General features: G+C 46.5%; 1 protein-coding gene across 1 annotated transcript in view; it reads left to right on the top strand.

Moving 5' to 3' along the window:
* The window catches only part of TAOK3 (TAO kinase 3), a 149,554-nt gene that overhangs the window by 89,989 nt on the left and 43,070 nt on the right, over window positions 1-16,495 (top strand). The window contains exons 15-17 of the mRNA XM_044685447.1: window positions 9,295-9,531; window positions 12,276-12,404; window positions 15,643-15,846. Coding sequence (XP_044541382.1) covers window positions 9,295-9,531; window positions 12,276-12,404; window positions 15,643-15,846 — 570 coding nt within the window. The remainder of the gene's footprint in view (window positions 1-9,294; window positions 9,532-12,275; window positions 12,405-15,642; window positions 15,847-16,495) is intronic.

The raw sequence follows: 16,495 nt of genomic DNA, 5'->3' as shown, positions 1-16,495 counted from the left end.
AAAACAAAACAAAACAAAACAAAATGGATATTTACCCCTAGAGATGATTGGAAATTACTACATTTTATTGAGCAAGGAAGTGATGTGGTCTGTAAAAGGAATGGAATAAGGGGCACCTAGGTGGATCAGGGGTTAGAGTGCCAGGTCTGGAGATGGGAGGTCTTTGGTTCAAATGTGGCCTCAGATACTTCCCATCTGGGTGACCCTGGGCAAGTCACTTAATCCCCATTGCCTGGCCCTTTCTGCCCTTCTGCTTTGGAACCAATACTTAGCATAGATTCTAAGACAGAAGGTAAGGGTTTAAAAAAGAAAAAATGGAATGGGATACCTTGCAAAGTTAGTGAGTTGCCTTTCACTGGTGAAAACTTCAGACCAAGGATAATATCTCAGAATCGTGGAGAAGCGCCTTCTGAATGAGGCAGTGGTCAGACCCGATGACTCCCCAAGTCCTAGTCTGTGCTTCCACTGTCTTCAAGCTCTGCCATCTTTGGGTGATGGCTTTGCTTCCATTCTTTCATGACAGGATGTCTTCGTTCCTTTCTGCCTTGGTGACATGCTATCCAAGAACCCAAGGAAAGTGGTACTATCAAGATGCCCCAATCCCTAAAACCAGCCAGGCTGCAGCGAGCACCCCTGCTTTCTCTGGGGTGGCTGCTTGGTTATTTCATTTCCTATGGGCTAAGTTGTTAGAGTTGGAGTTCATTTGATTCCTCGGTCTAAGGAGTAGTGGGTTGGGCCTTTTATTTCGAGGTAAATCCAAACTGAGCCAGAGACATGCTTGGGACTATCTGTGCTTGGGGCAAGAGGCAGGAGGGACAGGAGGGAGACAGACCCTCGGGAGATGGATGGAGGATATCATCCAACTTCCCTCAGTTTCTTCATCTGTAAAATGAAAGGACTGGCCTCAGTGGTCAACAGAGTCCAGAACTTGCAGAAGAGTCAGGAAGGCCATTGGATTGATCATTTAGGAGGTCCCCAGACACTTTGTAGAGTGCGGTTCTGGTCGAACAGCAAGTAGGAAGGCAGTTTGCAAATGGTTGAGAAATGAAGGGTAGACGTGTCGGCTAGGAATGGAGAATACTTTTTCTAAGAACTGGCTGGGAAAGAGAAGATAGCTTCCTATTTTAAGCAAGTGTTTTTGCTAACTAGGTGCTAATTAGTTGTGTTCAGAATGGCAGGTGTGGGAGGGGGGAAGATCTGGTGTCAACCATGCCTCCTTTGCCAACCCAGCTCTCCCCTCTGCTGGCATTCTCCCCTTCCAAACGCAGGTATGTCCTTTGGCCTCTATTTCTCTCCCTTTGTGCTGATGGTGAGTGAAGCCTGGCCCAAGGAAGGGAAATGGCAAGGGCCAGGCTTTCCCGACCAAGATCAAAGGTAGTGGGAGGAAGAGTTTACCATCCTACCCAACCCAGACTGAGCAACTGCACTCCCCAGGGTTCTCCTCCGTACTCTTGGGAAGGGGTGGCACCAGAGCAGGACACCTGGAACCCCCTCCAATGTCTGTTCTAGCCCGAGCACCCATCTCCTACTCTTGGGGAGGCAGAGCTTCAGAGAGAAAAGGAATGAGAGCCTAAGGTAGGGGAGAGACTTTCTTAATAGGCCCCCACCCTGCCACTCCCGTCGAGTACCAGCTGGACCTGGGCTCTGATCTCTGCCTAGATAAAGCCTCTCAGAGGGTCAAGCCAAGGAGGAGGTACCTGAGTTAGGATTCTAGGTAGCCAATAGGCTCATGAAGTCCATCCCTTAGAGGTAAAACAATTTCTCCCTCCCCCCCAGATCTCTGTCCCCATTGGGAACTTCAAAGTCCAGAGACTACCATCCCTCCTCATCCATGCCCTCCAACCCTCAGCGGCAACATGGAGAGGAGCTTCTTCTCTCACACGTGCCCTCATCCTGGTCCTCCAACTAGGAATCCTTGGTCACCCTTGCCAGCAAGCAGCTCCTCAGCACTGGAGGGGCCAATTCAGCACCCTTGAAATCTGGCTGTACCAATCTGGGAAAACCATTCTGGTCACCCCAAACCTGGTCAGCACTCTGTCATGAGCCAGAGTCACCCAGAATCTCCTGGTGAGAAGGAAGGCAAACCAGAACACTATTGTGTCATTCCCTAGAAGGCCATCCAGCCCAAAGCCCACCTCGGTAACGTCAGGACTGTCTTCCATAGTCGCCCTCACCCATAAAGGCATTTCTCCAGCGATGCTTCTGCCATGATTCATTTTTTTTGGCTATGCTCCAACCAAGAGTCATTATTTGAAACTTCTGGCTTTTGCTTTAAGTTCTAAAACTTGGCATCTTTGAATTAGTTGGGTTAAAAGCCAGCTATTACACATGTGAAAGTCTTCCCAGAATTTATTTCTCTGACTTCTGGTCCGAGATCCTTGAGCAGTCAGTCTCATGAAGATGGTGGACCCCTTCTCAAAATCATGTTTTTAAATGCATAATAGAAAATATAGATATTTACCAAGGAAACTAATTTTATTCAAACACAGTTATCAAGGGCAACTAGGTGGTTCAGTGAATAGAGTCAGGCCTGGATAACAGGAGACTCTGGGTTCAAATATGGTCTCAAATACTTCTTAGCGGGATGACCCTGGGCAAGTCACTTAACCCCCACTGTCTAGCCCTTACCGCTCTTCTGCCTTGGAACCAATATACCAGTGATTCCCAAAGTGGGCGCCACCGCCCCCCTGGTGGGTGCTGCAGCAATCCAGGGTGGTGGTGATGGCCACAGGTGCACTTATCTTTCCTATTCATTGCTATTAAATTTTTTTTAATTAATTTCCAGGGGGCTAAGTAATATTTTTTTCTGGAAAGGGGGCGGGAGGCCAAGAAAGTTTGGGAACCACTGCTTTATACAATATTGATTTTAAGAGGGGGGAAAAAGGCTACCTACGTTCTAGGGACAGCTTGGTGGCTCAGTGGATAGAAAGTCAGGCCTGGAGATGGGAGATCCTGGGTTCATATCTGGTACTCTATGACCCTGGCAAATCACTTAACCCTGTTGCCCAGCCTTACCTCTTTTCTGCCTTGGAACCAATACTAAGTTCTAAGACAGAAGGTAAAAGGCTTAAAAAACACACAGTTTTCAGACTAGTAAAAGTTCCAAGTTCATGGACCTCCCCAGATCTCTCCATAGACCCCACGCTAAGAATTCCCACTCTAGAAGCCATTTGTATTCAGGCAGTGAGAACCTGCCAAGCTTCCTTGGGGTTTGGACACATTTCCTTCAAGTTCGATCTGGCCGCCCCGGCACCAACCAGCACAGGCTCTGGGAGGAGCTCTGCCCATCAGGACGGGCACAGCGGAGAAGCAGCCACTTCAAACCGAACTCTGGGGAAAAGGGCCAGAAGCAGCTCCCTGTTGCCCTTCTCATTTCTGAAAGGATGATGTTCGCTTCAGGTTAGCCAGGCTACGTTTGGCTTCACGGCAAAGTGAGGCAACAATTCGGAGAGCCAAAGAAGGAAGGAGACAGGCGGCGGTAGAGTACCTCTGGGTGCCACACACTTAGCCAAGCATTTCTCTTTCTTAACAAATATGATCTCATGTTTGGCCCTCACAGCAACCCTTTGAGGAAGGTGCTGTTATTATCCTAATTTCGTAGGTGAGGAAACTGAGGCAAACAGAGCTGAAGTGACTTGCGAGTGTCTGAGGCTAGATGTGAATTAAGGTAATAATAATAATAATTGGGGAATGGCTGAACAAGTTCTGACACGTGATTGGGAGGGAATACTGCAGCCCCGTAAGAAATGAGGAGCAGGTTAATTTTACAAAAACGCGGAAAGACCTGCATGAAAAATTGAAGAATGAAAGGGGCAGAACCAAGAGAGCACTGTATACAGCAAAAGAAATAGTGTTCAAAGAAAGGCTTGTGGGTGTCCACCTTCAGAGGAAGAACCGATAAATAGAAACAAGCGAGACGTGCTTTATATATACATGGGCTTTTGTTAAATGATGCCTTCTCTAGGGAGGAGAGGGGAGAGTGGATGGAAGGTACCTGGGAATTTTTTTTAGCTGTATGACCCTGAGCAAACAGGGGCACCTTCCGGAGGAAGCGGGAAGGCAAGGTACCCTTTGTAGGGGAAAGCACGGTGACCCACCCACCCGAAAAGAGGGGAGGGGACTTAGTCAGGAGAGACACACTGGTGGGCAGAGGGCCAATGGAGAGAGGGCAGGAGATAAGGGGGATTTGCAGAAAACAATAAAACAATAATAATGATAATAACAGCCACTATTTATATGGGGGCAGTTAGGTGATGCAGTGGATAGAGTGCCAGGCATAGAGTCAGGAAAACTTATCCTTCCGAGTTCAAATCTAGGCTCAGATACCAGCTGTGTAACCCTGGACAAATCATTTAACCTCTTTTGCCTCAGTTTTCTCATCTGTAAAGTGAGCTGGAGGGGGAAATGGCAAACTAACTATGTGATCCTGGACACATCATTTAACCCCATTTGCCTCCGTTTTCTCATCTGTAAAATGAGCTGGAGAAGGAAATGGCAAACTAACTGTGTGACCATGGGCAAATCATTCAACCCCATTTGCCTCAGTTTCCTCATCTGTAAAATGAGCTGGAGAAGGAAATGGCAAACTAACTGTGTGACCATGGGCAAATCATTCAACCCCATTTGCCTCAGTTTCCTCATCTGTAAAATGAGCTGGAGAAGGAAATGGCAAACTAACTGTGTGACCATGGGCAAATCATTCAACCCCATTTGCCTCAGTTTCCTCATCTGTAAAATGAGCTGGAGAAGGAAATGGCAAACTAACTGTGTGACCATGGGCAAATCATTCAACCCCATTTGCCTCAGTTTCCTCATCTGTAAAATGAGCTGGAGAAGGAAATGGCAAACTAACTGTGTGACCATGGGCAAATCATTCAACCCCATTTGCCTCGGTTTCCTCATCTGTAAAATGAGCTGGAGAAGGAAATGGCAAATGACTCCAGTAAACTTTGCCAAGAAAACCCCAAACGGGGTTGTGAAGAGTCGGATGCCACTTTTAAAAGACTGAACAACAAAAGACATTTATATAGCACCCATATGCCAGGCACCATCCTAAACACTTTGCAATTATTTTCTCCTGATCCTCACAACAACCTTGAGAGATAGATTCTATTATAATCCCCATTTTACAGGGTGGGGCAAGAAGGAGACAGAGGTTGAGTAACTTGCTCAGGATCATACAGCTATTACAGTGTGTGAGACTAAATTTGAACTCGAGTCTTCCTGACCCCAGGCCCAAGGCTCTTTCCACTGGGCCACCCAGTTGTCTCCAACATTGCTGAGAAAAGGAATGAAACTAATCCATCTCTTGATGGACCCTGTCTGAAGATGTCCACCTCTCGTTGCCATCACTGTCTAAGAGGTAGAGGTGGATGTTTCCCTTCAGTAGATTGGATTATTTTTGGAAGGGGTGAGTTTAAGGAAGCCCTTGAGGACTTCTCCACGTCATCCTGACCTTATCCCTTCTCTCCACACCCCCTCTAGAAGAAGCCCCAGTGGTTAGAGCCATTCTTCTGGGAACTATACATAGATTATCTGCTTTCTTTTGTTGGCTAATCAATGGACGCCTTCCCTTTTTCTGGAGATGTCGCCCTTTCGAATGAGCAAGAACTTCCAAGGACGTTTTCCATTTTTAATTCTTCATCTGTCTTTCCTCTTCTTGTTTCCCACACTTTAAAGAGGATCCTGTCTGCCTGGGCCAGAAAATGAACAGAAACCCTAGAGTTAGTTTCGGTTGGAAGGTTGTCAAGGATGGGCTAATGGTTAATGGTGCCCTTTGATAATCCTATCCAGTTACAAAGGAGCAATTCTCAGTCCAGCAAAGAGGGGCACCTTCTGGAGGAAGCAGGAGGGCAGGGTGCCCTTTGTACGGGAAAGCACGGGGGCCCACCCCCCCTGAAAAGAAGGGAGGGGACTTAGCCAGGAGAGACACACTGGTGGGTAGAGGGGCAAAGGAGAGAGGGCAGGAGATCGGTGGGACAAGGTCTTGGCACAGTCATCTGGGACTGTTCTAAGGTGACTAAGAGATCTCATTATTGAGAATATTATGATAATAATTAATCCTAATAGCCAGCATTCATGTAACACTTTGAAGGTCTGCCACGTTCTTTCCAAATATTAGCTCATTTTTCTCCTCACAACCACTCTGGGAGGTTGGTATGATTTATTATCCCCATTTTATAGATGAGGAAATGGAGGCAGAGACTAAGGGACTTGCTCAGGATCCCACAGCTAGTAAGGGACTAAGGCAGGATTTGAACTCAGGTTTCTCCAGTCCATCACTGGAGTACCAGGCATGTGTCTTGAGAGCTATCTGCTCAAAAGAGACAGAGCCAAAATTATTTGTAATCATCCAAAAAGGGAAATAAATTCTGTGCCCAACAGTTGGTGAATGAATGAACAGACTATGATAGACCAGTGAAAGGCTGTCTGTGATCATGGAGGAAGACCCAGAGTCAAGGCCTTCCTCTGATATCTAACTAGCTGCGGGAGCCTGGGCAAATTGCTCTCCAAAGCTAGACGTTACAGCCCATGGGTGAATGTAATTCATGGAGGGACTTCTAGACTGGGTTTTCCCCAAGCCCACGTCAATCCCAGGTCCAGGCCAGAAAATACCCAACAATGAGATCACCATCATGAAATGCTGGAGCAGCTGGGTAGCTCAGTAGATAGAGCACCAGCTCTAGAGTGGGGAGGATCTGGGTTCAAAGCTGGCCTCTGATGAGTCCTAGCTATATGACCCTGGGCAAGTCATTTAACCCTAGCTGCCCAGCCTTTGCTGTTCTTCTGTCTTAGAATGGATATGAAGACAGAAGGTAAGGGTTTAAAAAAAAAAACTGTAAAAGAACAGAATAGAGCCTGGGACTAAACTTGGGATGTCAATGGTAGAGGGAACTCCCAGGTGAGGAAAGCCCCCTCCACCAATGCTCATCTCCTGGGAGAATCGCCCAGAGCACTTCTCTGTTATGTGGCTTCTCAGGGTCCCCCAGACCGCGGGTGTCCGAGACAGGTCTTGAGCCCGGCTCTTCCTGGCCCAGAACCTGGCTCTCTGGCCATGAGGCTGCCTGGAAAGGAACCCACGGATGAATTCACAAACTGGACAAGAAAGAGGGTGCAGAGACTGTTAACTACTAATTGGTTATGGGAATCCGTAGGTAAAATGGTAATGAGAAGTGTAAGGAGCTCAAAGATGGATAGTTGCCAGAGTTCTTTGCTTCACGTTAAGTTCCCAGTTATTTTATATTTATGAGTAAAGTAGCTGAGGGCAGCTAGGTGGCATGATGGATAGAGCATCAATCCTGGAGTCAGAAAGATTCATCTTTCAGAGTTCAAATCTACCCTCAGCTACGAATTAGTTGTGTGACCCTGGGCAAGTCACTTTACCCTATTGGCCTCAGTTTCCTCATCTACAAAATGAGCTGGAGAAGGAAATGGCCAGCCATCCAGTATCTTTGCCAAGAAAACCCCAAATGAGGTCATTCATGAACACCCACAAAGAATTGCTTTTGTGTATATTTTTCAAATCTGGCCTGACACTTGTTGTGTGACCCTGGGCAAGTCACTTAACCCTGTTTGCCTCCGTTTCCTCATTAGGAGGAAATGGCAGAATGCTCCAGTATCTTTGCCCAAAAAAAATGCCAAATAGGATCACAAAGAGTCAGACACAACTGAAACGACCAAACAACAACAAAATGGTTGAAACTGAAACAGGTAGGGCATAGCCAGAATCATAGGAAATGGACAAGGTCATATCTAAAAGGGATGGTGATGGTGATGATTATACATGTCATAAAGTAGATAAATAATCAAGTAGAAAAATAACAAAGCGACCATTATAAGAAACAAAAAAATGATGGAGAGAAGATAAAGGTGGGAGTTGATTGGGAAGAGTAACAAACTATTCAAAAGGCCAAAAGTCTTGAATGAAGGTCTAGGAAAGAGAAGAGATGCAGAAAAGAGGGGAACTTTGAAGCACAAACTATGGGGCTTAGGAAACCCTCACTAGAAAGCGGACCCAGAGAGAAAGGGCCAAGACACGTCTGTGTCTCAAGATAGTTCCGAAGGGAGCACAGACAAGCAGGACAGCTTAGAAAGGATTCTCTCCTGTGCTTTCTATACTTAAAAACAAAAATAAACTGCTTATGATAGTGATTTGCTTTCTCCCGTACTATCAGCTTTCTCCTGTTTGACTTTTCTTCATTTTTTTTCTAAGCAAACTATATCAGAAAGTCATATAAGCTTTGGAGCTTTTGTGGATACATTCATTCCCTTAATTATGTCTCATCTGTTTTCCTAATGGAGCAGGTGGTTTCAAAAGGAAAGCTGTCAAACCTCTCTAAGTGAGCTTTTGTTTTTGTTTTGTGTGTGTGTGTGTGTATGTTTGCAGCCGTGTGTGTGTGTGTGTGTGTGTGTGTGTGTGTGTGTGTGTTATATTCACATTAAGAGAAAGAAAAAAGGTTTCATCCCCCTAAAAAAGCCATCTTAGACTTGGGGTACATGAAGAATAAACTAGTTTGTGGAACAACCGGTGTTGGTAGTGCCGGTCTCCTCTGCATTGACCAGATTCCATAGAATGAAAACTGTCTTCGGTTCTGGGCCCCCCACTGACCAGCTGGGATCCCCAGAGGGCTGACCAGGATGGGGAGGGTGCTAGAAGCCCACGGCTGTCCAGGAGTGGGCCGAAAGAACCCACGGGGGTGGTCGAGGTTCAGCGTAAGGATTCGAGGGGACAAGAGAGCGGCTGCCCTCCGTTATTTGTACAGAAGAGGGATTATTATTAAACTTGTTCTATTTGTCTCAAGAGGAACAATGGGTGCAAGTTGCCAAGAGACAGTTTGTAGCTGAACATAAGGGGGAAATCCTAATTGTAAGAGCTGTTCAGCGACGCACTGGGGCTGCTCCTTGGAAAGGGAGTCGGATCCCGTTGGCCGGAGTTCTTTGAGTAAAAGCAGCTTTGGGAATGTCGTCCAGTCCGATATCGGGTGGCCTCCGTAACCCCTAAGTTTTTCTTCTAAGTCTTAGACGCCTGTTCTTTAGAAGAAGGACTTTGTGGTGCCTCAAACTGCGCCGCTCCGAAAGCTGTCCCAGCGTGTCTGACAGTCCTGGCCCTGAAGCTGGGCTTCAGTCCTGCCTCAGTTTTACTTTTTAGCTGTGCCCCTGGGCGAGTTGGCCAATCTCCTGGACTCTGGCTTCCTCGCCCGTGAGATGGGGGGGCTCCTGGGGACGTCGCGGGGCTCCCCCAGCCCCGGGAACCCCATCCTCCTCACCTGGCTCTCGCCCCTCGCTCCCCTCTAGGTTACACGGCAGATCCATGAGCATGAGCAGGAGAACGAGTTGCGGGAACAGATGTCAGGATATAAGCGGATGCGGCGCCAGCACCAGAAGCAGCTGATTGCCCTGGAGAACAAGCTGAAGGCTGAGATGGACGAGCACCGCCTGAAGCTGCAGAAGGAGGTGGAGACGCACGCCAACAACGCGTCCATCGAGCTCGAGAAGCTGGCCAAGAAGCAAGTGGCCATCATAGAGAAGGAGGTCAGTGAGGGGGGCGGCCACAAGGCCTGGGAAACTGGGTCAGGCCACCGCTTAACCCACATTGCCGCCGAGCACACATTCCCGGGCGTTTCCATGACCACACGTTGGCTTCCTCCGTGGCCCCGGATCAGGGGAGGGAAGCGCTCCCAGCCCGGAGCCTCGCTCCCTGCCTTCCACCTTTGCTCTCTCCCCAGCCCTTGGCTCTTCGAGGCCCACCTTAAGGCATATTTATTGATTTAACCTTTATTTCGGCAGGAGCCTAAGAAAACAATTCAGAGCCAACTGCACTCCCTCCTTGTTTTGCTAAAGATGACTTACAGGGAGATCCTCGAGATCCACAGCGCGACACTTCCAGAGGCACGACCTGAACGCGATCTCGTCTTCTTTTTTTTTTAAACCCTTAACTTCTGTGCATTGGCTCCTAGGCGGAAGAGTGGTAAGGGTGGGCAATGGGGCTCAAGTGACTTGCCCAGGGTCACACAGCTGGGAAGTGTCTGCGATCTCTTCTTTCCTCCCCACTCCTTGCCATTCCTCCTCTCATTACTTTCCTCAGTTCCCCTCTGAGTGCCCAGCTGCCTGACACTATTCCCGGGGCCTTCATCTCCTCTCCTCACCACCCCACCAGGGAGCTCCGAGGAAGGTCACCGGCCCCAGCTGTGCCTCCCACCCTCCCCGGTGATGACTCCAGGCTCATTCCCCTCCCAGCTCCAGTTCTGAAGCTCACAGCTCTTTCCCTCATTTCTCACACTTTTTCTCTCCCTGTAAAAGTCTCTCACTCCTCAGCTAGGATGATGGCAGTAGCTGGAGAGCCAGGCCCAGAGACAGGAGGTCCTGGGTTCAAATCTGACCTCAGACACTTCCTAGCTGTGTGACCCTGAGCAAGTCACTTAACCCCCATGACCCAGCCCTTACCGCTCTTCTGCCTTAGAACCAATACACGGCATTGATTCTAAGATGGATTCAAGGATATGGGCCTAAAAAAAAACCAGTATTCGCATATGAAAATAAACACTATGGGCATTTGTTTTTGTATGATAATACATGTGTAACCCAGATTGAATTGCTTGTCGGCTCTGGAAAGGAGGGAAAGAGACAGTTTGGATCCTATAACTTTGGAAATTTTATGTGGAAATGTATCACATGTAATTGGTTAAAAAAAAAAAACAATATTTTTTAATCTGAAAAAAAAAAAAAACAGAATGGCCTGAGTCTGGACTGATTTTGAAAAACAGCTACATTTTCCTTCAGTCCTTAGATGCCCCCAAATCCACCATCCTCATTTGTGTGGTGCTTTGTCTTTCCCTAAAGAATCATGGAGAGATAGATAGACACAGGTCAAAGGCCAGCCACTTCCCGTGTTTTATGTACATATTTAGTCCTGAATTGGAGAAGAGAAGAAGTGATGGGAGGGAAGGAGAGGAATGGGAGGGAGAAGACTTTTCAGCCTTAACACCCCTCCCTAGAGACCTTGTCTCCATGACTGGCACCCTCTTCCCCCTCTGTCAGGGAGCCCTTACCCCAGGCTACAAGGGCTACTTACTGCCTGTGGCTCACTTCCCCGCTCACAGGGAGGAGAGGGATAGGGAAGCCCAATCCTTCTGCCTGGGGTCTCCTGGAGAATCCCAAATTACACAGAAACATTAGACCTGCACTCTCCTGCTTCTGTTGCATTATGGGTCACATAGATTCTTCTGGGCTAGCCTCGGAACCTAACCATTCTTTCCAACATTATTTCTCTGAGTTATCCCAGAGAATTGGGGAATTCCAAGCAACACAACTCACCAATGGTTTTTTGGAAAAGAACTTTTTCCTGAATTAGGGTTTGCTTGTATTCTTTTTCTTTTTTTATCTTCCATCTTAGAATCAATTCTATTCCAAGGCAGATGAGAGTAATAAGGACTAGGCAATGGGGGTTAAGTGACTTGCCCAAAGTCACATAGCTAGGAAGTGTCTGAGGTCAAATTTGAACCCAGGACTTCTCATCCCTAGGGTCGGCTCTCTGTCCACTGAGCTACCCAACTACCCCTGACTACCTGTATCCTTGCAGAGCTTGATCCTTATGAGAAAAAATTATCATTGAAATGGTCTGTCATTTTAATAATCCTTCTGTGGAGTTTTCAGTTTCCTTCTCCCTTCCTCCACTCCCATATTATAAATTTGTAGTGGTGTACCATAGACATTTGTTTATAGTGCATAAAATCTTCCTACGATCAGAATTTTGTCCTTAAAAAGTAAATAGGGGGCAGCTGGGTAGCTCAGTAGATTGAGAGTCAGGCCTAGAGACAGGAGGTCCTAGGTTCAAATCCGGCCTCAGACACTTCCCAGCTGTGTGACCCTGGGCAAGTCACTTGACCCCCCCCCCTTGCCCACCCTTACCACTCTTCCACCAAGGAGCCAATACTCAGAAGTTAAGGGTTTAAATAAATAAATAAATAGCATTTAAAAGTAAATAAAATCTTCCTTGATCAGATTTTTGTCCTTAAAAAGTAAAGTTTTGATCAAATCTGTCGTTCTATCCTGATTCAGAAGTGGGACGACTCCTTCTGGACATTGCTCATTGGCCAGAAACGGCGCCGCAATAAAATGCCCCATGATTCGGGGGGTGCAGACCAGTTTTTTGGGTTTTTTTTTCTGTGTCCCTTTGGAGAGAGACAACCAAGCGTTGGATTGGAGGCATATTTGTCTTGGATTCTACTTGAATGACTTAGTGGGGGTTCTTTTGTTTTGTTTTTTTTTTTCTGTAGGCAAAGGCGGCTGCAGCAGATGAAAGAAAGTTCCAGCAACAGATCTTGGCTCAGCAAAAGAAAGACTTGACAACTTTCTTAGAAAGTCAGAAGAAGCAGTATAAGCTTTGCAAGGAAAAAATAAAGGAGGCAAGTGACCAGCGGCCCTACAGAGTATTAGGGGATTGGGGCAAGGCCGGGAGAAGACAACCTGGGCCTCGAGGCCTTACCAGCTAAGCCCATTGTGATGGTTGGAACCAACAGCTCCCTCTTTCACTGCAAACTTAAGTATTACTTCCTGATCTGACTGTACAGAGAAAGAGAAGTGATATTTGAGCTGCCTCTGGCTAAGGCCTGCTGGGGAAAGGCCTGGAAAGGCAGACCAGAGGAGAAGTGGCCAATCTGAGAGTCGTTCACTTAAAATGACCAGTTGACGACAGCTGGGTGGCTCGGTGGATGGAGGGCCAGGCCTAGAGAAGGGAGGTCCTGGGTTAAAGACCTAGCTGTGTGACCCTGGACAAGTCACTTAACCCCCATTGCCTAGCCCTTCCCACTCTTCTGCCTTAGAGCAATAATACACAGTATTGGTCCTAAGGTGGAAGATGAGGGTTTAAAGACAAAAAAAAAAACCAGTTATTTCAGCCAGTATTTATTAAGGCACATTTATTAATGTGCTAGAAACTGTTCTAAAAATTCAGGAGAAAAAGAAAGGCCAAACTAGGCTCTGGCCTCGGGGAGCTTCCATTCGAATGAGATCTCACAGAATTCTTAGTGCCCAGAAACAGGATGTGGCTGAGATAGAGGGATCGTTGCAGCCGCAGCCCGTGTCTTGCTCTGACGTTTCCTCCAGGAACTCCTGGGAGCCTTGGTCTTGTCCCCACTGCCCTGAGGTTTTCTTTGCAGTTAGCATGTCCTGGTCTTGCAGGAGAAGAAGAGATGCTTTTGAAGAACGCAGTCCTTAGTTTTCCTGTCCTTGGGCAATGGCCACTTTTAAGATTCAGCATTCTTTTGGGAATTCTTTAGTCAGCTAGGTGACACAATAGATAGAGCACCAGACTTGGAATCAAGAGGACTCCTCTTCCTAAATTCAAATCCGGCCTCAGACACTTAGTAACTGTGTGACCCTGGACAAGTCATTTAACCCTGTTTGCCTCAGTTTCCTCATCTGTTAAATGAGCTGGAAAAGGAAATGGCAAACCCAAATGGGACCAGGAAAAGTCAAGCATAACTGAAAAATAGCTCAACGTTGTTTGGAAACCCAAAAGACCATAACCTGAAACCTGCCCATGTTCTTCTGTGGTAGTACAGAATAAAAGCCTCAAGGCACCTAAGATGTCCCCAAGAGGGAAAAGAAAGAGGGGGGAAATGGATAAGAATAATAAATAGCATTCATATAGTACCTTAAAGTCTGTAAAGTGCTTTAGAAAATCTTTATTTCACCCTTACAGCAACACTAGGAGTAGGTGCTATTATTCCCCCCCTTTTGCAGATTAAAAAACTGAGGCTGAAGGAGAATAAGTGACTAGCTCAGAGTCACATTTATCCATCCGCATATTGATGTGATTAAAATAGGAAGTTCCTAGAATGAATAAAATCTCAATGATCTCCATTAATGGAATACAGTGAAAGCAGGAGTAAGTCCAAATGATGGTTAGTCTAAAAATGATTTTATGCTTAACTGTGCACTGATTCTTTGGAGCTACATTTGAACATGAGTGTGTCTGATCCATGGATTCACTTTCAATGGAATCATGCAGCCCTGCCTTGAAAACTTAGCTCAGAGCAAACCAGAAGGCCCCCATCACTTGACCCCGACCTGCACCCCCCCTCCTCAGTACTCAAAGTAAATTATTTTCTTAAATAATCTTCTATGCCACAGGCAAAGGGTTAAGGGTTTGGATTTCCTGGATTTAGAGTTTGACCAGCTACGTTAAGAAATGTTTACAAACAAGAAGGAAAGGTACCGGCCTACCAAGGTGTATTTCAACTAAGCAGATAATGAGGCAAATGCTTCCAGGGGTGCCATTTTGAAAGCAAAGCAACATGGGTGATCAGAAGTTGAGTCACTGGTCCCACACTTTCCCCAAAAGCTAATTGAAAATCTTTTTTGACATTTGGATTTCCTCCATGGTTCTCTATAGGAGCGATCTCCAAACTTTTTCAATTGGGTATCCCCATTAATAAATATGTTTGAGCAGATGCCCCCAATAGGTGCACATTTACCTATTTGTAAATGACATATATGTTGCCCCTAATTGGTGCACACTTACCTATTTATAAATTACATCTATGTTGTATACATTTATGACAATCAATTATATATATTTATATATATATATATATACATATATCACAAACTTACATAAATGGGCTTTTTAAAAAAGGATGAGATAAGGATAAAATAATATTTGATCTTAAAGCTAGGAGGATGCCATTGGAGTTTGGGGGTGGGAAAATGGCATGATCAGACCTGAGACCCTTCTTCCCATGAGCTGATTGGTTGATCATATACTCCCTTGACCGATCTCACGTTCTGATTGGTTGAACACACATCCCTTCCAGTCATGCCTTTGCTCATTACTTGTGTTCGGCCGCCATTTTGAAGACCACTGGCCTCAGGTTGTATGATCTTCCCCCATCATCCATGGGGTACTTCTTGGTGAGTGTGGAGGCAGGACTTTTTGCATAGCATTGCCATTTAATCCTTGGGGGATGTCACCTCACAGATCATGGAATTTTTGAGCTGGAAAAGACCTTTAGAACATGGAGCATCAACCTTTAGAGTTGGCCAGGACCTTGAGGATTCTCTGGTACTGCTCTCTCTCCTTTTACAGATAAAAGTGAAACAGAGAGCTCCATCTTGCCCCAAATCACAAAGGGAGCTGACAGTGGAATGGGGAATGGAATCCAAGCCTGCAGACATCCTGACAAGCATTTTTGCCCCAAATTAGACTAGGATGATAAGATCCTATTTAGAGAGCCAGGAAAGTCATCGAGTCCAGTCCCTTCATTTCACAGATGAGGAAACTGAGGCCTTTAGTGGCTAAAGTGATTTGCCCAGAATCCTAGTAACTAGCTCAGGTCTCCCCTAGACTTAAGGCGAGCCATCAATGCCACAAGGAATATTAAGCCCGCCAAGCAGCCTTTCTTTTGTGTCCCAGGAGATTTTTCTCTTGGAAACAGAGTAGATCAAGTCAGAAAGACTTGGGTTCAGATCCCATCTTGGATCCTGCCCAGAGGTGTCCCTCCCCTGCCCGGGCCTCCTCATCTCTAAAAGAAGGGGGTCTCTAAGGCCCTTTGCAGCTCTAAGGCAGTCGTGTTAACTCATCCCAAATGAATGTGTTTCCTTTTGTTCCCCTGGGCTGCTGCCGCTCTGGTGCTCGTGCAGGAGATGAATGAAGACCACAGCACACCCAAGAAAGAGAAGCAAGAGCGCATCTCCAAGCATAAGGAGAACCTTCAGCACACCCAGGCCGAAGAGGAAGCCCACCTCCTCACCCAGCAGAGACTGTACTATGATAAGCACTGCCGTTCCTTCAAGCGGAAAGCGATGCTCAAACGGCACGAGATGGAGCAGCAGAACATCCGGGAGGTATTTCTGACGGCCACTGGCCTCCCATAATGATCCCCTGGGAGGCAGCGCCTGGGAGAGAATTACTTAATTCGGTTCAATGAGGATTTGCCGAGCACCTCCGAAGGGTGCAGTGCTTTGCTGCAAGCCTTGGGAAGGATTCAGAAAGATGCCTAAGCAGAAGAGCTAGAAGGGATATCAGAGACCTAGTCTCAAATCCTCTTTTTTGCAGATTAAGAAACAGGGATTGGGGGCAGCTAGGTGGCTCAGTGGATAGAGCCAGGCCTAGAGATGAGAGGTCCTGGGTTCAAATGTGGCCTCAGATATTTTCTAGCGGTGTGACCCTGGGCAAGTCACCTAACCCCATTGGCCTGGCCCTTACCACTCTTCTGCCTTGAAACCAATAAACAGTATTGATTCTAAGATATGATATGGTATAATGAAGGTTTTAAGGGGGAAAAAAAGTTATTTCAGCCAACATTTTTAAGGAACCTACCATGTGTTAGACACTGTACTAAAAATTCTGAGTAAAAAGAAAGGCCAAATAATACATAGTATTGTTTCTAAGACAGAAGGGGAAGGAAGGAAGGAAGGAAGGAAGGAAGGAAGGAAGGAAGGAAGGAAGGAAGGAAGGAAGGAAGGAAGGAAGGAAGGAAGGAAGGAAGATAAA

This window comes from Gracilinanus agilis, chromosome 1 (genome assembly GCF_016433145.1).
Source record: "Gracilinanus agilis isolate LMUSP501 chromosome 1, AgileGrace, whole genome shotgun sequence".
In the NCBI taxonomy this organism is placed as follows: domain Eukaryota; kingdom Metazoa; phylum Chordata; class Mammalia; order Didelphimorphia; family Didelphidae; genus Gracilinanus; species Gracilinanus agilis.
This window is presented reverse-complemented; position numbering and strand designations above follow the sequence as displayed.